Source organism: Penicillium samsonianum (assembly GCF_028829775.1).
Source record: "Penicillium samsonianum strain IBT 33392 chromosome Unknown utg000009l_segment0_segment0, whole genome shotgun sequence".
NCBI classification, from domain to species: Eukaryota; Fungi; Ascomycota; class Eurotiomycetes; order Eurotiales; family Aspergillaceae; genus Penicillium; species Penicillium samsonianum.
This window is the reverse complement of record NW_026643267.1, coordinates 1,986,433-2,003,395: the sequence shown is the minus strand read 5'-3', so window position 1 is coordinate 2,003,395 and position 16,963 is coordinate 1,986,433. Positions and strand designations below refer to the sequence as shown.

General features: G+C 47.8%; 7 protein-coding genes across 7 annotated transcripts; 4 read left to right on the top strand and 3 right to left on the bottom strand.

Moving 5' to 3' along the window:
* Positions 1-757: 757 nt before the first annotated feature.
* On the top strand, positions 758-1,885 carry N7471_013648 (uncharacterized protein; the record flags this gene model as incomplete). Its single annotated transcript, XM_057286367.1, has 1 exon — positions 758-1,885. The coding sequence occupies one exon, from the start codon at positions 758-760 to the stop codon at positions 1,883-1,885; it is 1,128 nt and encodes a 375-aa protein (XP_057129692.1).
* A 312-nt stretch (positions 1,886-2,197) lies between these two features.
* N7471_013647 (uncharacterized protein) lies at positions 2,198-2,686 on the bottom strand (the record flags this gene model as incomplete). Its single annotated transcript, XM_057286366.1, has 3 exons — positions 2,198-2,422; positions 2,487-2,526; positions 2,595-2,686. 3 exons carry the CDS (start codon positions 2,684-2,686, stop codon positions 2,198-2,200), a joined length of 357 nt encoding a protein of 118 aa, XP_057129691.1.
* Positions 2,687-3,391: 705 nt separating this feature from the next.
* Positions 3,392-4,744, top strand: N7471_013646 (uncharacterized protein; the record flags this gene model as incomplete). The annotated part of the gene is made up of 3 exons (XM_057286365.1): positions 3,392-3,488; positions 3,558-3,839; positions 3,966-4,744. The coding sequence occupies 3 exons, from the start codon at positions 3,392-3,394 to the stop codon at positions 4,742-4,744; spliced, it is 1,158 nt and encodes a 385-aa protein (XP_057129690.1).
* Positions 4,745-5,337: 593 nt separating this feature from the next.
* N7471_013645 (uncharacterized protein) lies at positions 5,338-6,390 on the bottom strand (the record flags this gene model as incomplete). The annotated part of the gene is made up of 1 exon (XM_057286364.1): positions 5,338-6,390. One exon carries the CDS (start codon positions 6,388-6,390, stop codon positions 5,338-5,340), a length of 1,053 nt encoding a protein of 350 aa, XP_057129689.1.
* Positions 6,391-9,883: 3,493 nt separating this feature from the next.
* N7471_013644 (ankyrin repeat domain-containing protein) lies at positions 9,884-13,320 on the bottom strand (the record flags this gene model as incomplete). Its single annotated transcript, XM_057286363.1, has 4 exons — positions 9,884-11,924; positions 11,978-12,799; positions 12,862-13,161; positions 13,211-13,320. 4 exons carry the CDS (start codon positions 13,318-13,320, stop codon positions 9,884-9,886), a joined length of 3,273 nt encoding a protein of 1,090 aa, XP_057129688.1.
* A 294-nt stretch (positions 13,321-13,614) lies between these two features.
* Positions 13,615-14,460, top strand: N7471_013643 (class I SAM-dependent methyltransferase; the record flags this gene model as incomplete). Its single annotated transcript, XM_057286362.1, has 1 exon — positions 13,615-14,460. The coding sequence occupies one exon, from the start codon at positions 13,615-13,617 to the stop codon at positions 14,458-14,460; it is 846 nt and encodes a 281-aa protein (XP_057129687.1).
* An 890-nt stretch (positions 14,461-15,350) lies between these two features.
* On the top strand, positions 15,351-16,604 carry N7471_013642 (uncharacterized protein; the record flags this gene model as incomplete). The annotated part of the gene is made up of 1 exon (XM_057286361.1): positions 15,351-16,604. One exon carries the CDS (start codon positions 15,351-15,353, stop codon positions 16,602-16,604), a length of 1,254 nt encoding a protein of 417 aa, XP_057129686.1.
* Between the last annotated feature and the right edge of the window lie 359 nt (positions 16,605-16,963).

Sequence of the window (16,963 nt, the reverse complement as noted above, 5' to 3'; positions counted from 1 at the left end):
TCCACAAGTACATTCTACGCGTCATCAATCAAGCTTTGCCCATATTGGAACAGGTATGGCTTTCGTTGTGATATCATAGACGAGGCTTATTCCCGTTCTCGTATGTCTTGTCAAAGCCTATTAACCTATTGATAAACTTTATGAAAAAAAGTATGTCCAATGTGGACAAATTCTGCGAAAACATAACGTTGCATTCATGTTCTCCAGCTGGCAGGCCTTGGAAGAGTACAAGGGGTCGATATGGCTCAGCTCGAACATGATCCTGCATATAACCAGCTAACCGAAACGACTTGAGAGGAATTGGTTCCCAAATTTGACGCTGCGTGAAGGTTATCACGTACCCTATACCCAGTCCGGCGAAAAGCGGCAGAGGCGGGTCCGTGGACCCACCTAGCACGGTCCGCAACCGTCCGGGACGGCTCAGCCGAGCAACAAATGCCGGCCGGCTAGCCGATCAACGAATGCATATTGAAAATGGCATAAGATAAATTCAGATTACAAGGGTTCCACTCAATAAATCTATGACGCTATGACTTGAAGAGGTGAAGAAATCCGAAGGCAAGGTTAGGTTGATGGGGGTGCTCCTGGTCACCGAAGTGTCCGCTAAGCGACGGCCTTGTAAAGGTGTTTAAGAACAGAGCACCCTACCGCCTGAGCTTTAGTTTCCCCTACTATCAGCAACCAAGCAATACCCTGAAACTGTGAGGCTGTTCCATAAATCTTCAACCCACCTCATCTGAACACAATTATCTACGCCATGATCACGCAATGGCTCGTGTTCTTTGCGCTCCATGTTTATTTCGTCCTGGGAAACCAGATACCACTCAATTCAAAGGGCAAATGCCTTGCTGAGTCAGATGTCCAGGGCGATGCCAGCTGGAATGTGTGTTGTGCCAAACCACCGTTAGTCGGCACAGAGTCGGTTGGCACTTTTCAGTTCAGATACACTTGCGGAAAGTTTTCAAGCGGTCAATACGAATCCAAAGAGGCGAGAAGTGCCCAAATATGTGCCCAATACTGTGCGGACGATCCCAAGGCTACAGTAGCCATGTGGAAAAAGAATAGTGCCAGTGGGATGTGTTATCTTGTCCGTGGTGACAAATATACTCTTGCCAGCTCGCCGACCTTCCTTTTGCTCGAAAAAATGAATAAGATCGTCAGTCCATCAACACCGCCAGTTCTATCACCAGATTCAAAATGCAAAGGTGCCCTTGCTCTCTGTACAACGGAGCTAGAAGCTGCGAGTGAGAAGCTGCAAAGCATTGGGGCGAAACTCGACGAGACAGCAAGAGCCAACGAGACTTGTCATTCCAAGATAGCCAAAGCCGAGAGTGATCTCTCGGATTGTCGGACCAAGTCCAAAATCCAGTCTGATGAAGATAAGAAAACAATCGATAACCTGAGGGATCAGCTCAAGGCAACACCGACGGAACAATGGCACGTGCCACAGGAACTCAACAATAAAATCATTGGCACGAAGATCCACGACATCTGTCCCCAGTTCCACGAACAACTATTCGAAGTCACGGGCGCTCGGAATGTCAAACACAAATGGCGTATCTACTGCAACTCCGAGCTCAAGGGTAGGAGCTGGTCAGTTGGCGCCGAATATGACAAGTGGAGAACAGGCACCATGGAACCCTATACTTCCTTGTATAACCTTGATGATTTGCGAGAGGCAGCCCGGGCCATTACAGTCGGTTTGAGCTGGATTGAAAAGACACCAGCGAAGGTCAGTTATAAAACTTGGTGGCCGCGAAGTACCGGTGGGGGGTACCACCATCTACGAGGATTTACACAGACTAACTGGACAATGGGCCCGGAGGAAAATCCCAGCAATCACACGGTTCTCCTTCGGGTTGATCCCTTTACTTATGGAAGTTAAATGAGCCACCAACTACCAATTGTCGTGTCTCGTTAAGAATCCCCGCAAAAGAAAAAAGAATAGAAAAGGTACTGAAAGTTGTCTCTTCCCCACATTTTATATTCATCGCCAATGCATTGTCTTCCAAACGCCATTTAAGTTTTCACCGAGCTTCTTGAGTTTATTATAAATACGTATAAAAGAAAAAGGAATTCACAATTATCCGACAATACTTCCAAGGTTGGGGAGCACAAATATTCCAAATATCCTTGTTCAACTTGGTGTGAACCACGTGATAGCTAGCCAGATACATATCGAGCTTTCAGCCATTGCCTAATACCCCGTTGCCAGTTTGAGTTCTTGAAGATGTCTTGCTCGAAGACCCACGGTGATCATGGCCAGTGCCGCAAAGACTTCTGGGAGAAACAAGAATACAACGCGCACAGCAATGGAGGCGGTCACTGGGCTGAGATCTTTCTGCTGAGTGCAGACGGCAACAAGGGTGTAAATAACGCGGATACCGATAAACAAAAGGGCAATGAAGGCACCTTGCAGTAGCTAAGAGAAGACAGTATCAGCTTCCAGGGTTCAAAACCGGGAATATAAAACTTGGAACACATACAGCAGTGCTGCCTTGGTAGGTCTGGCCACGAGGTGCTTTCCTGTTGGGACGAAGAGAAAAAGTGACCAAAACACTTGGGAAATCCAAAGTACGACGATCAAAGCTGACCCAGCTTTCCACAACGAATAACTATCCGACTTGGGAGTTCCTTGGTAGATGTTCAATGCGCCCACAATGGAGAGCGCAATAGCAACAGCCATGGTACTTGTCGAATACTCAACATGAATCTCGAATTTTCATCTCAACCCAATCTGGCATGCGATTCGGGGTAAATAAGCAATTTCAAGTTTAAATGGTCATCGGCTGCCTAATACGACCAGAAAGGTGGATCGTCGCCCCACTTACACTCCATATCTGGAACTTGTCAGCACAAAACTCGGCTGAGTTAGGGGCCCCATTAAGGGTCAAGGGGGCGCTTCAGACGTCCAATCTCGAGCTCCCCTGCAGCTGACAACCTGGAAAAAGGAGACCAGCAGTCTGATATGCTCCGAGTCTGGCGGCGGTTGGGAGTCCCTTCGTCAATCATTCAGCATTGTCGATTCCGTTGCCCATCTCGAACATTATCCGACATGGGAAACAAGAACAGCGCAGCTTCGCCACATACCTGGCTCGACAGCACATCCCCTGGAACAGATTCGCAAGAACTGACTCGTCGTTAGTAGCATACACTCACCGTCATTGACCAGCGAGTTAATGTGTCACTGATTTTGCATTCTAGTACATGATCCGCATTCGTATACCGGTGGAAGATGGCTCAATCGGGACGAGCTCGAGCGAAACTCTCGCCACGTCATGTTTGACTTCTCAGCGCTGTGTGAGCGGGCTGTTTACACATGTCCAGGAGCCACCAGCGTTGTCAATACGAGAAGCGAGAAGGTGGATTCAACAGAGTCTTCCTTTTAACAATGGACAATGGACCTTGTGTTGTGGCAAGGGCACCTACCGGTATTGCTGGCCCGCCAAGGTTGACGACCAACTCTGAAGTTGCAACGATGACTTATTGTAAGGCTAAGCCGTATCCCCTGTCCTTGAGAGTATGGCTGGCATGCTCACTAATTTATGTCTGTATAGTACAATCCAAGATCTCGCTTCCGATACCGAAAATTCTCGACTGGAATGATAATCCTTCCAATCCTACTGGAACAGAATATATTATCCAGGAGCATGTAGCGGGTGTTCAATTACATCAAGAGTGGCACAAAATGAACCCGGAACAACATATGCTGTGCACTAAAGCGCTTTCATTGACAATGAAAAAGATGGCTTCACTGGACTTCCCGGCCTACGGCAGTCTATATTACGCAGATGCGCCTCTAGACTTGGACTCAAAGATTCCGTTTGAGCAGGGCTTCTGTGTGGGACCACATTGCAGTCCGGTTTTCTGGAACTGAAATCCGGGAGAACCTGAACTCTACCGTGGCCCAAGCCCCAATTGCGGACCTTGGAGAGATCTCACAAGTTATTGTCGAGGTTTGATAGATACCGGTTTATCTCGTTTGCCCAAAGAAGCCGTCAATAATCGCAAGCTTCTGCCATATCAAGGATCAATTCAAGATCACATCCGTCTATTGAAAACAAGTCGAGAGGTGATACAAAAGTCGATTGAAGATAAACGCATTGAGGACGCTGCTACACCAGCTCTGCTTCACCCGGATTTTCACAAGAGGAATATCTACGTCTCTGCCGAAGAACCAACCGTTATTACTGGCCTGATAGATTGGCAATCAACCAGCATCGAGCCCGCGTTTATTTATGCCAACGAGACACCTGATTTCGCTGCACTACCAAGGGTCCCCGAGGAAGATCTACTCGAGAACGAACAAAATGAAACGGAAAATTCTGGACAAAAGGAACGAGATTTAAAAGATGCATCCGTCTGTTATCAAACATATGATGTGGTCATGACAGCCCTTGTTCCTAAGCTTCGTCCTGCAAGATTACTTGATCCGACTCTTTTTCGACTCTTCCACTACTGTTACACAACTTGGAGAGACTCCGCTGTCGCTGTCCGCCAAGAGTTAATTGAGCTTTCAGCTCGCTGGGTGGAACTGGGGCTAGAGGGCTCATGTCCATACTCTCGCACAGAAGCGGAATTGAAACAGCATGCTCGAGACTATGAGGATTTTGAGGCTGTTCAAGCACTCAAGTCATGGCTAAGAGACAACCTTGATACAAATTCTGACGGGTGGATCTCGAATGATGCATGGGACGCTGCGAGGGTTGCTCATCGCACAGCGTATAATGAGCACAGCGTATAATGAATGGATATAGACTGCCAAAGAAGCCGAGTCCCGTGGCGAAGACATGACAGTAGCAAAGGCGGACAAGATGTGGCCATCTGATGCTAGATAGAAACCAGGGATAGGCAATCAAAAAGCCAGCTGGTCACTGTCTCTAGTGTCTAGTCTAAACCCAGGTCCTGCCCTTACGTTAGCTTTTCGACATTAGGATATGACGGCCTGATATTTGTTTCTGCCTGGCTAGGCAGTTCTTAAGTAAATCCCCCCAGCTTTGGGTGCGTAGCTTCTGGGAACTTGGTTGGCTCCTCTACGTCTGAACAGCTCCTTGGCTGTTGCAGGTGTCGTAACAGTATAATCAACCGTACAATATTGATAGTAGTAGTCCAAAGGCAATTAATTCACAGTCCTCAGCTTATTTACCTACGTGGCATCCGCCAAAGCTCGCCGCTGTTTCTTGAGCGTCGTGCTCCAGTACACCTGTATGGACCCTTTACTCCTCCCGGCGAATTTCTATGCAAACTGTCTCGTCACCTCCGACCAAGCAAGATTCTGTTCGTCCTCGAGCTTCACCAATAAAGATACTTCTTCCTCGGACCATAGTAACCCTTTTCTCATACAAGGGAAGGGGTATGTTGAGCATCAGCTAGTTCGGTATTTGGGCTTGGCTGGTCACAGTCGTATGTGATGTCTGAATCTTGGTTTGCGATGCATCTTGATACAGTGGCATCTGTGCTCAAAGGCGTAGAAATACAATGAGATAAAGCACCCTCAAACAACCAGGGCAAGAACTCTAGCCGGTCTTCGACGGGGAGGGCCGAGAATTGAGCACGAACGGTAGGAAATGAAACGCTGCTGCGACGATGGGGCCCTTTATTGGACCGGGCGGCACCTTTTTTTGAAAATCTCTTCCCAGCACTCGAACGTTCATTTATTTTGGACTGGCGACCAGGAGCCGCCGTTCGCTTTGCATTTTGTCGTCTGGATTGAAGAGGTGGATCTTGATTCGGAGAGTGGGAACACTCCAAGAGACATCTGTCTGGACATATTGCGATGCCGGTGGTATTTTCCGTTGTTTGGGTCTGCTCACCACCTGGAAAGGCATGATCGTCGAGGATTGCGGGATCGATTGTTTCAGTGTTTGGAAGCTCTCTAGTCTGGGTAGGCTTTCCAGAATCGACAGCTTGATGGTGGTGCTGATCAGCAATAACGGCAGGCTCCAAGTCGCACGATCCGAAACCGGGGGATCGATGCTTAGCACCCAGACAAACATTATCGGGAATTGTGGCAGAATCAACGTCTTCTGTGCCTGGTATGTCTTGCAATTGCAAAATGTCTTCAGAGTCGAAAGTCTCAGCGTGAGGACTGGAGGGGGTGCGGCCCAAATCCTCCGGCTCGTGTCGAGTGGTTTGAGCGTCCGAATATAGACCGCCATCCAAGCAAACCTCCAATGGGGGGCGGGCAGGAAGGGGATGCTGGCCAGGTTTGTAGGAACGACTTTTTTGATTCTTTGAGACGGGGTCGATAGGATTGGAGAGAGGCGGGGTAGCGGTCATCGAAACAGGACTTGGGTAGCAGCAAATATCGAGAGAATCTCGAGGTTGGGCTTTGTCCTGGAAAGGATTCCATGTACGAAGGGATTCCAGGCGAAACATTGCGTTTGACATTGTGTGGGAGAGAGGCTGAAAAAGCCTTCGGGATGTGGTGATTGTGGGCACTCATAAAACAGGAAAGCTGGCAGAGAACACGGAACAGGGGATGAGGGAGGACAGGGGATGGGGGAGGACAGGGGATGAGGGAGGACAGGGGATAGGGGACAAGGTGCAGGGGAGAGGAGAATTTGAAGAGGGCTTCAATTCCGGTTTTGCCATTTGGGTGGATTTGTAGTCTCTTTTATAGACGACGGTCGCCCATGAGGCGGAATCCACCTTCTAACCAGCGCAGAAACTGTCCTCGGTCTTGTCCACTCGATTTGAAACTGAGATCGTCATTTTAACTTATTCGGCTAGAAATGACGGGACTTTCGCCTCACCTTCTCCATGCACGCAGACTTTAACTAACAACCTGGCCGTCTACCAAGGTACGGCTCACTGGTCATCTAACAAGACGAAACATCAATTCCTCCCGGTGTCCTTTGGATTTCCAGTCTTGAAAAGACGCCAAATGCCAACCGAGAACAATGAGGATCACCTATTGGACGGCAGGAACCAAAGCCTCAAGAAGGCTATCTCTTTGACGGTGTTCCCATACCGAGAGCCAGTGATATACGCTCATTGGAATTGGGTCTTTCATTAGGTAGATAGATCAACCCATGATCTGATGCCCAGAAGCGATTGTGAGAAAGGGCCGAGGTGGATGATTTGAACCGTACGGTGACTCATCATCGACGCCACGAGTAGTCATAGTGGAAGGGACAGGCAGCATGCGATCGTATTGGCATAGGGGAGCTCGAGCAGACAAGATAATTGCTCGCTTCGCATCTGACAGGAATAATAGTGCCCTCCTGTTGTACGATTCGAGTCAACAAGGCTTGAACCACTTGGACGAGTTGTTATGACTTACCTGTTCATAAATTTCGCAGAGTGTACGCTTGCGACGGGACGACCCATTAGCCTCGTGATCGTGTTAGTTTACCGACTAGATCCTTACAGTTCTCTTCGGCAATGCAGTCACCATTTATGCCATTTTGCATTCATGTTCATCGTACTCTCCGGCTGTCGCTTCGAAGAAGCCGCGCTGAGTGCACCGAGCAACTTCCGAGACACCAAAGGCACGTGACGAGCCCACCTGTGACAGGAAATTGTACAGTCGTAATGGGATAAGACCTCGCGATGCGGACGGCCAGAGAGAGGTTCATACACTCCGCCGTTCATGGTATGAAGGCGGTGAGGTCGAGGGCGGAAGACGCGATGGGCACGCATCGTAGTGCCTGCCACCTTGGTCTGAAGCGACGGGACCAGGAATGGTGTGTAGGCCACGGCTTGTGCAGAGCACTAACGGGGGTGCTGTAGCCTCGGGGGCACTCTGGTGCGATGTCAATGGTTCACTGTCATTCATTGGCTTGTAGACCGGCGAGATACTCCATGACTCACATGTTCTGGTGGCCAAGTCTAGAAATGAAGAGAGCCAAGACTAGGGACGAAGAGACGGCAAAGAGCTGTGACTCTTACGCTCGTGCATTGTGGTCGAATGTCCTCGGTTCTATTGAAATCGCATCGTCTTCAGGATCAGTGAGACAGGTCAGGCTAAGATTCACATACCTGCAACGTGGATATTCGAGCTTTCTCTTGGGAATGCACACAGGGGCTGTACAGTAGATCAGCTGAGTCTACTTCTGTGGTGGAGACCTCTTCGCATAGACAATTGGACCAGCCAGCCTAAGTCTTGTCTCTTTGATCGGCTGGCGTGAATGACAGTGCATCTGGTGGGGATCATATCTCTCACAGGCACTGTCTGGCTTGCTGGTCCACGATGTATTCTATAAATGTCAGTACATCAGAGATTCCAGTACTCGATCATAGGGGAGAACCTATCGAATGCCTCAGACACAAGCCTGCTCGACTTTGCGTAGTTAAGTGGATAAATTGTAGAGCAAATTGCTGGGGGTAGAGGACGTATTTATAGACATATCGTCTCATCCTATTACGTTACGTGCTCTGCTTGGTAGCAAGCGTTGAAGGACACCTATCCTAATTGAGGCCTGTTGAAACCCGTGGCATATTTTTACAGCGACTATTTGCAGCGACATTTTGATGTCTTTGGTTGCTCAGCGAGGGAGACGAGCAAGAGCCGTGTCGAAGAACAGGATGCTGAGTCGGTCAAGAAACGTTGGCTCACTGCCGAATCCTTCACGGCCCTCTTAAATTGAGGCTTTGTGGGAGATATTCCGTCCGCAATGGCAGGCTCATATTTCGTGTTCTGATCACCTCAACGTCAAATCATCGAAAAGCGCCGTCAATTTCATCCCCAGAAATCATGAACCTTTTTCCTAGCCTCGCTTTAGTGCTGTGTTGGTTGTGTTGAGCTGTGGATCTGTCCGTCCCGACTGCGGAAAGCGAGGTCACGGTCGTTCAACCGTTGAAGCTTGGCCATAGTTGTCAACACTCAATTTTCGAACTTGTGATCATGAACATAGATACATTGAACTTTTATTTTTTAGTTTTCTCTTCTGAACTTCTTTTTTTGATGACGATAAGTTCTACAATGTTCTATTTGTCAGATTTCTTGGACTTTCAACGAAAGGGAAAGAGGTGTTTGATTGAAATATATATATCCGCAATGAGCGTTCATGGGTATCATATCTGACCCTCAACATCGTGAGGCTTGATCGGTCTCCCCGACCGACTCGTTGATCGCTATCCCTATCTGAATACACTGTCAACAGCCCGCCGAAAAGCAACCAAGTCCTAGTCAAAGTCCGACCGCATCAATTAACAGTATAGAAACTCCGAACTTTGATTTCGTATCATGCCAAGCCCGACTAAGACAAATGTAGCTAGCGCTCGGAATAACTACAGTGGCTGGACATAAGTTTTTACACCCCTGGCCCCACACCCCCAATATAATATACTGCCGGTCAAAAACCCCATTGAATTCTAATATAGTATGGCGCATACCACCTGTTTTAGGTAGGCGGTATAAATCTATAGTGACGGTGAGCTGGGTGGGGCTATAGGGGTGTAGAAACTTTGTCCACTGACTGTACTCGATGATATCATTTCTTGTATGGTACCAAACGGTCACTGAACTGAAGTAAGATACACTAGTACAATGGTGCTGCTTGATGGGATGGTAAGTGTGTAGGTGTCAAGCCGATTTCGAGAACGACTGTAACTTCCCACTTTAACAGTTTATAATCTTTGCTTGAAAAAAGGTATCGAATAATAATCAAATGTTTATTATTTCTGCTGCTCTCAGGTAATATAAGTGTATGTATTGGGAGTAACGGTGCTCGAATGTGCAGGTATCTGGTGGGCGTTTCATCCTACAGGGTATTTCGTGTCACCGGGATGGGGTTTATGCATCAAATGCTTTGAGAAAAATCGATCGATAGAAAGAACGTATATTGCTATTTGTCATCAACTCCAGAATCAGACAAAACTAAAAATTGACGAATTTCCGAGTTCCACAAGCTCACCCAACTTTCAGGATTCCTGCGTGCTAGTTTCGAGAGCTGCCAAGCAAGGCTTGGACAATATCGTCGCGGCCTTTTGTGGAAGCTATGTGAATGGCTGTCCCATGACGACCGGCCTGGATATAAGCATCTGCATTAAACCTGAGAAGCAACAGAACAATCTCGTGATGCCCTGCTGCACACGCTGCTTGGAGAGCTGTCCCAATCTGCTTTCCGATAATCCCACCATAGACGTTGGGGTTCGCATGATTGTCGAGCAAAGTTTGAACAACGTCTAGGTGACCAAGAATTGATGCTTCCTGGAGTGCAGTTGCATATCCATCTCCTTCCCCATAGGCGTTAATGTCAGCACCCTTATTGACAAGGCATTTTATTATCTCCAGATGATCATTTCTTGAGATCTCCGGAAGCTTTCCATCGAGCCCTCCGGGCCAGTTTTTCAAGAATGCATGAATGTTGATTACACCATGTTTGTCGTGGGATAGCTGTATGCTCTTTCTGGGGCCCATACTCGATGCTGCTCGGAGAGCTGTGGAAAATTCGCCGGCGACTAGATTGACATTGGCATCCCTTTCAAGAAGAATCTTGACAGTTTCCAGGTGGCCTTTTGATGCGGCTATCTGAAGAGCTGTTCCCAGCTTGGCCGGATGGGCATTGACATCGGCATCATAATCCAACAGTATCTGAATAATCTCTTGGTTTCCCTGTCTTGCAGCCGCCTGGAGAGCTGTCCCCCTGCGCTCATCAATAGCGTGGACATTAGCATTATTTTGCAGGAGTAATCGAACAATGTCCTGAAAGCCCGATTTTGCTGCTTGCCGAAGAGGGGAACCAAAGTTCTCCGACGGAAAGTCGACATCAATACCGCTTTCAATAAGCAGCCGGGCAACGCCCAAGTGATGAGATACTAATGCCGAGTTGAGAGCTGTGCCAGTCAATTTAGCCCGGGAATTAATGCTAGCTCCATAGGTGAGAAGTTGCTGGACAATTGTCTCATGACCCTTGTGCGCCGCGGCATGGAGTGCAGTCTGATCATATTTATTTCCAACATTAACGTCAACGCCTTTTTCGATAAGTAGCTGCACAGCTGTCAAAGCACTCTCCCTTGAGGCATTAATGAGTGGTGTATCGCCAAATATGTCCTTGATATTGGCATTTGCGCTCCGCTCAAGAAGAAGAGCCATGGCCGCCGTTTGATTTCCAATCGTAGCCCACATGAGTGGGGAGTTGCCCATAGTATCACGCATATCAACAACATGATTTTGTTCCAGAACCGTCAAGACAAACTCCGTAAGCCCAAAATAAGCTGCCAGGTGAAGTCCCGCCACTTGACTAGGGACTTCTTCACCATAAGCTCCGATATCCAACTCAAAATCATGTCGCTTTTCCCATATCATCTGGGCTGATGCTGTCATCTTCGTTTCATCGAGCAAAAATTCCGTTACGTTCCTAGGAATTTCCAGCGCTGCGCGGGCGTGGTGGCCCCAGTTATCTGCCGCATAATAGCAGAAACTGTTTTCGCTTGTTTTCATGCAAAGCTCAAGTTCACAATCGGGATCGCGTTCACATTTGCCGACCTCAGAGTTGCAGTTCGTGCATTCGAATATCTTGAATGAAAGATACGTAATGCATAGCGTCGCAATTCTGGCCTCCGCATTGGGGAACCACTTCTCTTTAGTCTGATCAAAGTATTTTTGCGTTGTTTGGTGAACGAGACGAACATATCCGCCTTCAATCGTAATCAAACCCACGCACGCTGAGATGATGTCTTCGATTTCCGAGAGACTTTCTTCATCAATATCGGAATCGCCTTCTTCAACACAAAGTGCACAACAAAGTTCGTACACCCGGAGCCGTTGTCTAGCACACGCGATCCACATTAAGGCCTCCATGCCTAATTCCTGCCGTGGTTTTAGTTGATCTTGAATGCGCTCCATTGCAGATTCATACACACTGGCATAACAATTTTCTGCCGTCCCTAGGCAGAGATTCGAGAGAGCACGTCGAAGGTGCTTGATGCTTTTGGTTGCCTCCAAAGACTCAAGATGAAGACGCGCAATAAGGAATCTAGGAAGAAAGTAAGAACGAGGATAAAACGACGGATTGGAATAAGGTCTCACATGCCGTCTGCAATTCTCACAATCTGTCTGATTATCTCCTCCTGAAGTGCGCTGTTTCGATTGACGAACCCAGGAAGTCGGAACATATTGGCTTGGAGATATCGCCTTATATCAGCTTCGCTGGCACGAATCTCGAGGCGATTATCGTGGAAAGCCGCGGTCGTTTCTGTGGTTTTCGTGACTCTCGAAGTGACAAAGAGGTTTAGCCCAACCCGGGATTGGATGTGAAAAACCTCCTCCATCAGTCTTGATTGACAGTTATCAAAGGCCCGGAATTCGTCAAGAGCATCAATGACAACAAAAACGCGACGATATAGTTTTGCAACTGAGCAGATTGTTTCTGAAATCTCTTCTGAAGATGGGCGCTTGTGATTTTCAACATTGCGATCGTGCATTTCACTCACGCTTCTTGGAAGATAAGATCGCGTTTGGCTCAACTGTTTCAGAAGACTAAGAAGTATGTTTGCCAGCTCTTCTTTGCTGTGTCTTTTGTAGTCGCAATAAATGTACGCAATTCCAATCTCTGATTGCCTTCCGAGAGTTGATATTAAGTTGTCAATCACAATTGAGGCGCAAATCGACTTCCCAACGCCCGGGCTTCCCGAGCAAAACAATGTTTTGGTCGCGGTGTTCACCCAATCTTGGTAGACGGTTGAGTCAATAAGCCACTGTCCAGTTCCTTCTTGCCATTCGCTGATTAATTTCGCATGTCTGGACATATGATCCATAGTAGTAAGCCATTTGAGAATTTCAAGCCGCTCTCCATTATCCAATTTCTCGTTTAGCCGATCTACCCCCTTCTCAATTTTCAAGATGCTTTGGCTATAGCAATTGTTAGTAATCCCGGTAGCTCGAGGTTGCTTGAGGTTGAGAGCCCATAATACCCTGATAAAAATGTGAGGAAAGTATCAAGGAGCGTAACATTCGATACGATGCGGTCTCGAAGGTTGGATATTTCAGCAGGATCCCATGTGAATTTTCTCAACGTCCGTATTGCCTTGTGGCATACATGGGGTTGTTTAACTTCTAGCAACTTGTATTTCATGATCAATTTCTCCGCATCAAGTAGAACGTGTTCACAGCTTTTCAGGGTTTTTCCTAGGTTTCTTCTGTGGTTCTCTTCAAGCTCTTGATCCGAGACCCCGACTTCGACATCTTGGAGAACAATATCGAGACTTCGAACTCTGAGAGTTTGATAGTTAGTAATATTCATAGGACAGGAAAGACACGCACTCGGCGGATATTTCGTGGAACTGACTAGGCGCTCCTACGAAGTTCTTACGGATTCGACGCGCAAGCCCAATAACGGCAATAAAATCGCCAACGCCGAATCCAAAACTCATAGTTTCACGCGGAATGTCAAATCGTGTGTTGTGATGGTGTTGGTGTTGGTGGCTCGGTTAGAAGCAGGTGAGTCATTGTAAAATACAGTAAGTCTCCACAGAGCCTGGTAGAATGTTCTAGATGCGGTCACCGAAAGAGGAGGAATGGCGATCTCATCATTTGTCGGAAACCCAATACGGAAATTCCGAGTCGGCATTAGTCGTGTATCCCACATGAAAATAAAAATCTTATATCTAATATCTCCCCTCCGACTCTGCCCAGATCACAAATATTGGAACTTACATTCTTCTACAATGGCTTCACAAGCTCAAAATATCTATGATGACTCCGCCTTTTTTTCTGCTTACGGCACCCTTCCTCGTTCACAATACGGTCTATCAGCGGCGCCGGAATGGCATGAGCTTCGACATATGATACTTACCGACAAATCGCCTTTGACCAACCCGGCTCGGAACAACCTTGAAGGACATCGAATCCTTGATCTAGGTTGCGGGTATGGTTGGTTCGCGCGATGGGCCCGGGACAACGGCGCTGCCTACGTCAAAGCAGTGGATATTTCCCACAAAATGATCAGTCGAGCAAAGCAATTTGAAACCGATACGAAAACCAATCGCTCTGATCCCGACTCGCCTTATGTTGAGGAAATCAGCTTCGAAACAGGAGACATTGAGTCCATTACCTTCGGCGACAAACGAGAAAGGGGATCTTACAACCTCGTTTATAGTTCTCTGACATTCCATTATGTTGAGGATTTGGCAAGGCTCTATCGAGAGATCCATACCTCCCTTGAAAAAGATGGAAAATTGGTATTCTCGGTCGAACACCCTATATGTTCTGCGCCTATTCACCCGGGACCAAACTGGAAAGTTTTCGAAGAATGTGGTAAGGAACGGAAGGTATGGCCATTGAATTGTTACAGTGACGAAGGCTGGCGGGTGACTAGTTGGCTTGGGGTGGATGGTGTCAGGAAGTACCACCGAACCGTGGAAACATACGTGAAGCTTCTATTGGATAGTGGCTTTACCTTGACGGGTTTCAAAGATTGGGCTCCATCAGTAGAGGATGTGGCTGAGCACCCTGAGTGGACGGATGAGAGACATCGCCCTTATTTTTTACTTATTTCCGCCCAAAAAAATTGAAATTCTGTAGGCGAGTCGCACCATCCTAAGATCACTGGCAAGATATGTATCCACATCGTGTCACAGCTGCCTGCGCATGTTTTTAATCTTACATTCGCTGCCTTCAGATTACGTCAGCCTTTTCGAGCTTTGTATCATGTCACATATAAAGTGTGGAATTTAGTTTTGAGGGGGGTAGTCTCGGTGCCATACTGTGCAGATGATTCTAGCAATTCCCGAGATGGTGTTGCTGCAGAGAGATGGATGCCAGGGCACGGGAGGTCGATGGGCATGGAGGGGCACAGAGGTCGCGGATGTATAGGAGTTTCGTCTAAGATATAGTATTATACGTCTCACAGTCGTCCTGGGAATAAAGGTATGAATTCTTAGAAAATAGTGATTTACGGCTTTGCCAAATACGGACTAGAGTGGTTTCGGATACGAACCGAGAACAATTCGCGAGTGTCTATAGGGGAATCTGATTTCGAATATTGCTGTACAAACCGTGGGTCTGCGCGAGACTGACTTGAGGGCTGAGTTGACGCTACGAGAAAACACAGCCAAATTTCGCGCCAAGCCTCGCTCTCATTGGCGCGAGTACTTGGCAATACGTGATACGTATCGGTCACGTGTGCTTTTCCGCTTCCTTGATAGTGCCCTGAAACGAAGGAATGGAGCGAATGAAAAGTGTTACATACCATAGGCCTACGCGAGGCGGGGTTAGCGCTGCGGAACAGACTTACCCAATTCTCGCGCCAAGCCTCGCTCTCATTGGTCGTATTTGTTGGTCGCTCTCGTGCCGCATACTGTCACGTATTTGCTTCTTGGTCTCTGTGATGTATTTATCGTACCATTTTAGTTCCTCTATCTCCCCCGAAACACACAACAAGAACAGAATCAAAACTATCACCATGCTCACCCTCACCCTCAATCCCCCTACAAAATACAAACCAGGAGACTCAGTAACCGGGGACGTAAGATACAACCCAAAAAGAAATGCCCGGTTCCTATCCTACCCGATCCGCCTCCTCGTCCAGCTCATTGGAAACACAGAAACGAAAGTCGAATCACATAGTGGTCACGCCACATTTCTCCGTTTCACGGCTATCAATCTATATCTTTCGCATAGGGAACATATTTGCCCTTTTTCATTTCCGTTTCCGAATATCCTTGCGACTGCGGATACGGACGCGGACAGTCATCCGCCAACTGTCCAGATGCAAAACATGCAACCAGGCGCGAAACAACACACTCTCCCGCCTTCCTTTACTGAGGTGATGGGCGGAGTAGTCTCCGAAGGAACAGTGGAGTATGCCGTGACCGCCTCGATCTGGATCCAGTATGACAGTTCGATCGGGAAATCTACACGAATATGCGAGGAAAAAGTCTCAATTACATTTGAGCCAAGGTACAGCGGGCTAGATCTCAAGATAATACAGAAGATGAGGCCGTCTATCGCGGTGCGGAGGGATTGCGTGGTGAGGAGCTTGATGCTTCTACCTAAGCACAGCCGTCATATCAGTTCAGAAAAGAAGGACCAAACGGGGTTACAGGTGGTGCCGCATTTTGACTTCCAGATCTTCCTGGATACCCCTACTTATGGATATCTGGGTGGCTCGAGAGAGTGTCTTGTGAATATACTACCCGCGCCTAGGACGTCGACGGCACCGAGCATCCCAGAGTTTTGGGCGAGAAGATATAGGGTGCATTTGGTGGGGTTTACATCGCTTTTTGCTCCGTCTTCCAAAAGTCGGGGAGATCACACAGTGAAAAATGAGAACGTGGTTTTTGATATTGAGAACCGAAACTGGGGAGTCCTCTTATCGAATGGGAATGGATATACAACATGGATAAAGGTGGTGATACCGGCCGACGAACGTATAGCGCCCGCGTTTACAAGCTTTAATATTGAGAGAATGTATTATTTGCATGTCGAGGTGTGGGTTGAGTGTGCTGGGGAGGAGTTTTACGTGCGAAGTAAAAATTGCTTTCGCTTGATGCCTGTTTTTAGTCGTGTGAGCTCAATTGTGCCTGAGAAGGGCGAGGATAGTTTACGAGATTCGAAGGCGGTGCTGGGCAAGGGAGATAGAGGCTGTGATGATGCCGCTCTGTCGCAAATAACCTGGCCAGGCGCTGCTAACGAAACGAATCTCCACCTCAAATGATTCCCCAGCTCCCGAAAGACGGGGAATGACCGAGCAAAACATTAACTAATTTTAACTAAAACCTGTCTTGTCGGCCACTTCCTCGCATAATCCAGATAACGTGTCCTTCCTGTAAAATTTGAGTGGGTCAATAAGAGTGAATCCCCATGTCTTTTCCTGTCGTTTCAGGGCATACCGCGGGCGAAAGCGTGCGTCACCAGTAATTTCTTTGTCAGAGACCTGGGGGGTACGAGAGTATTATGAAATGCACGGACCTGCGCTTTAGGTGGGGATGGGGCTCTCAGTTAGCCAATCTTTTCAGTCCTGCTGTACGGAGTACTTCAACCACGCTGTACACCACTTTTGCACGCCCTCTTTAA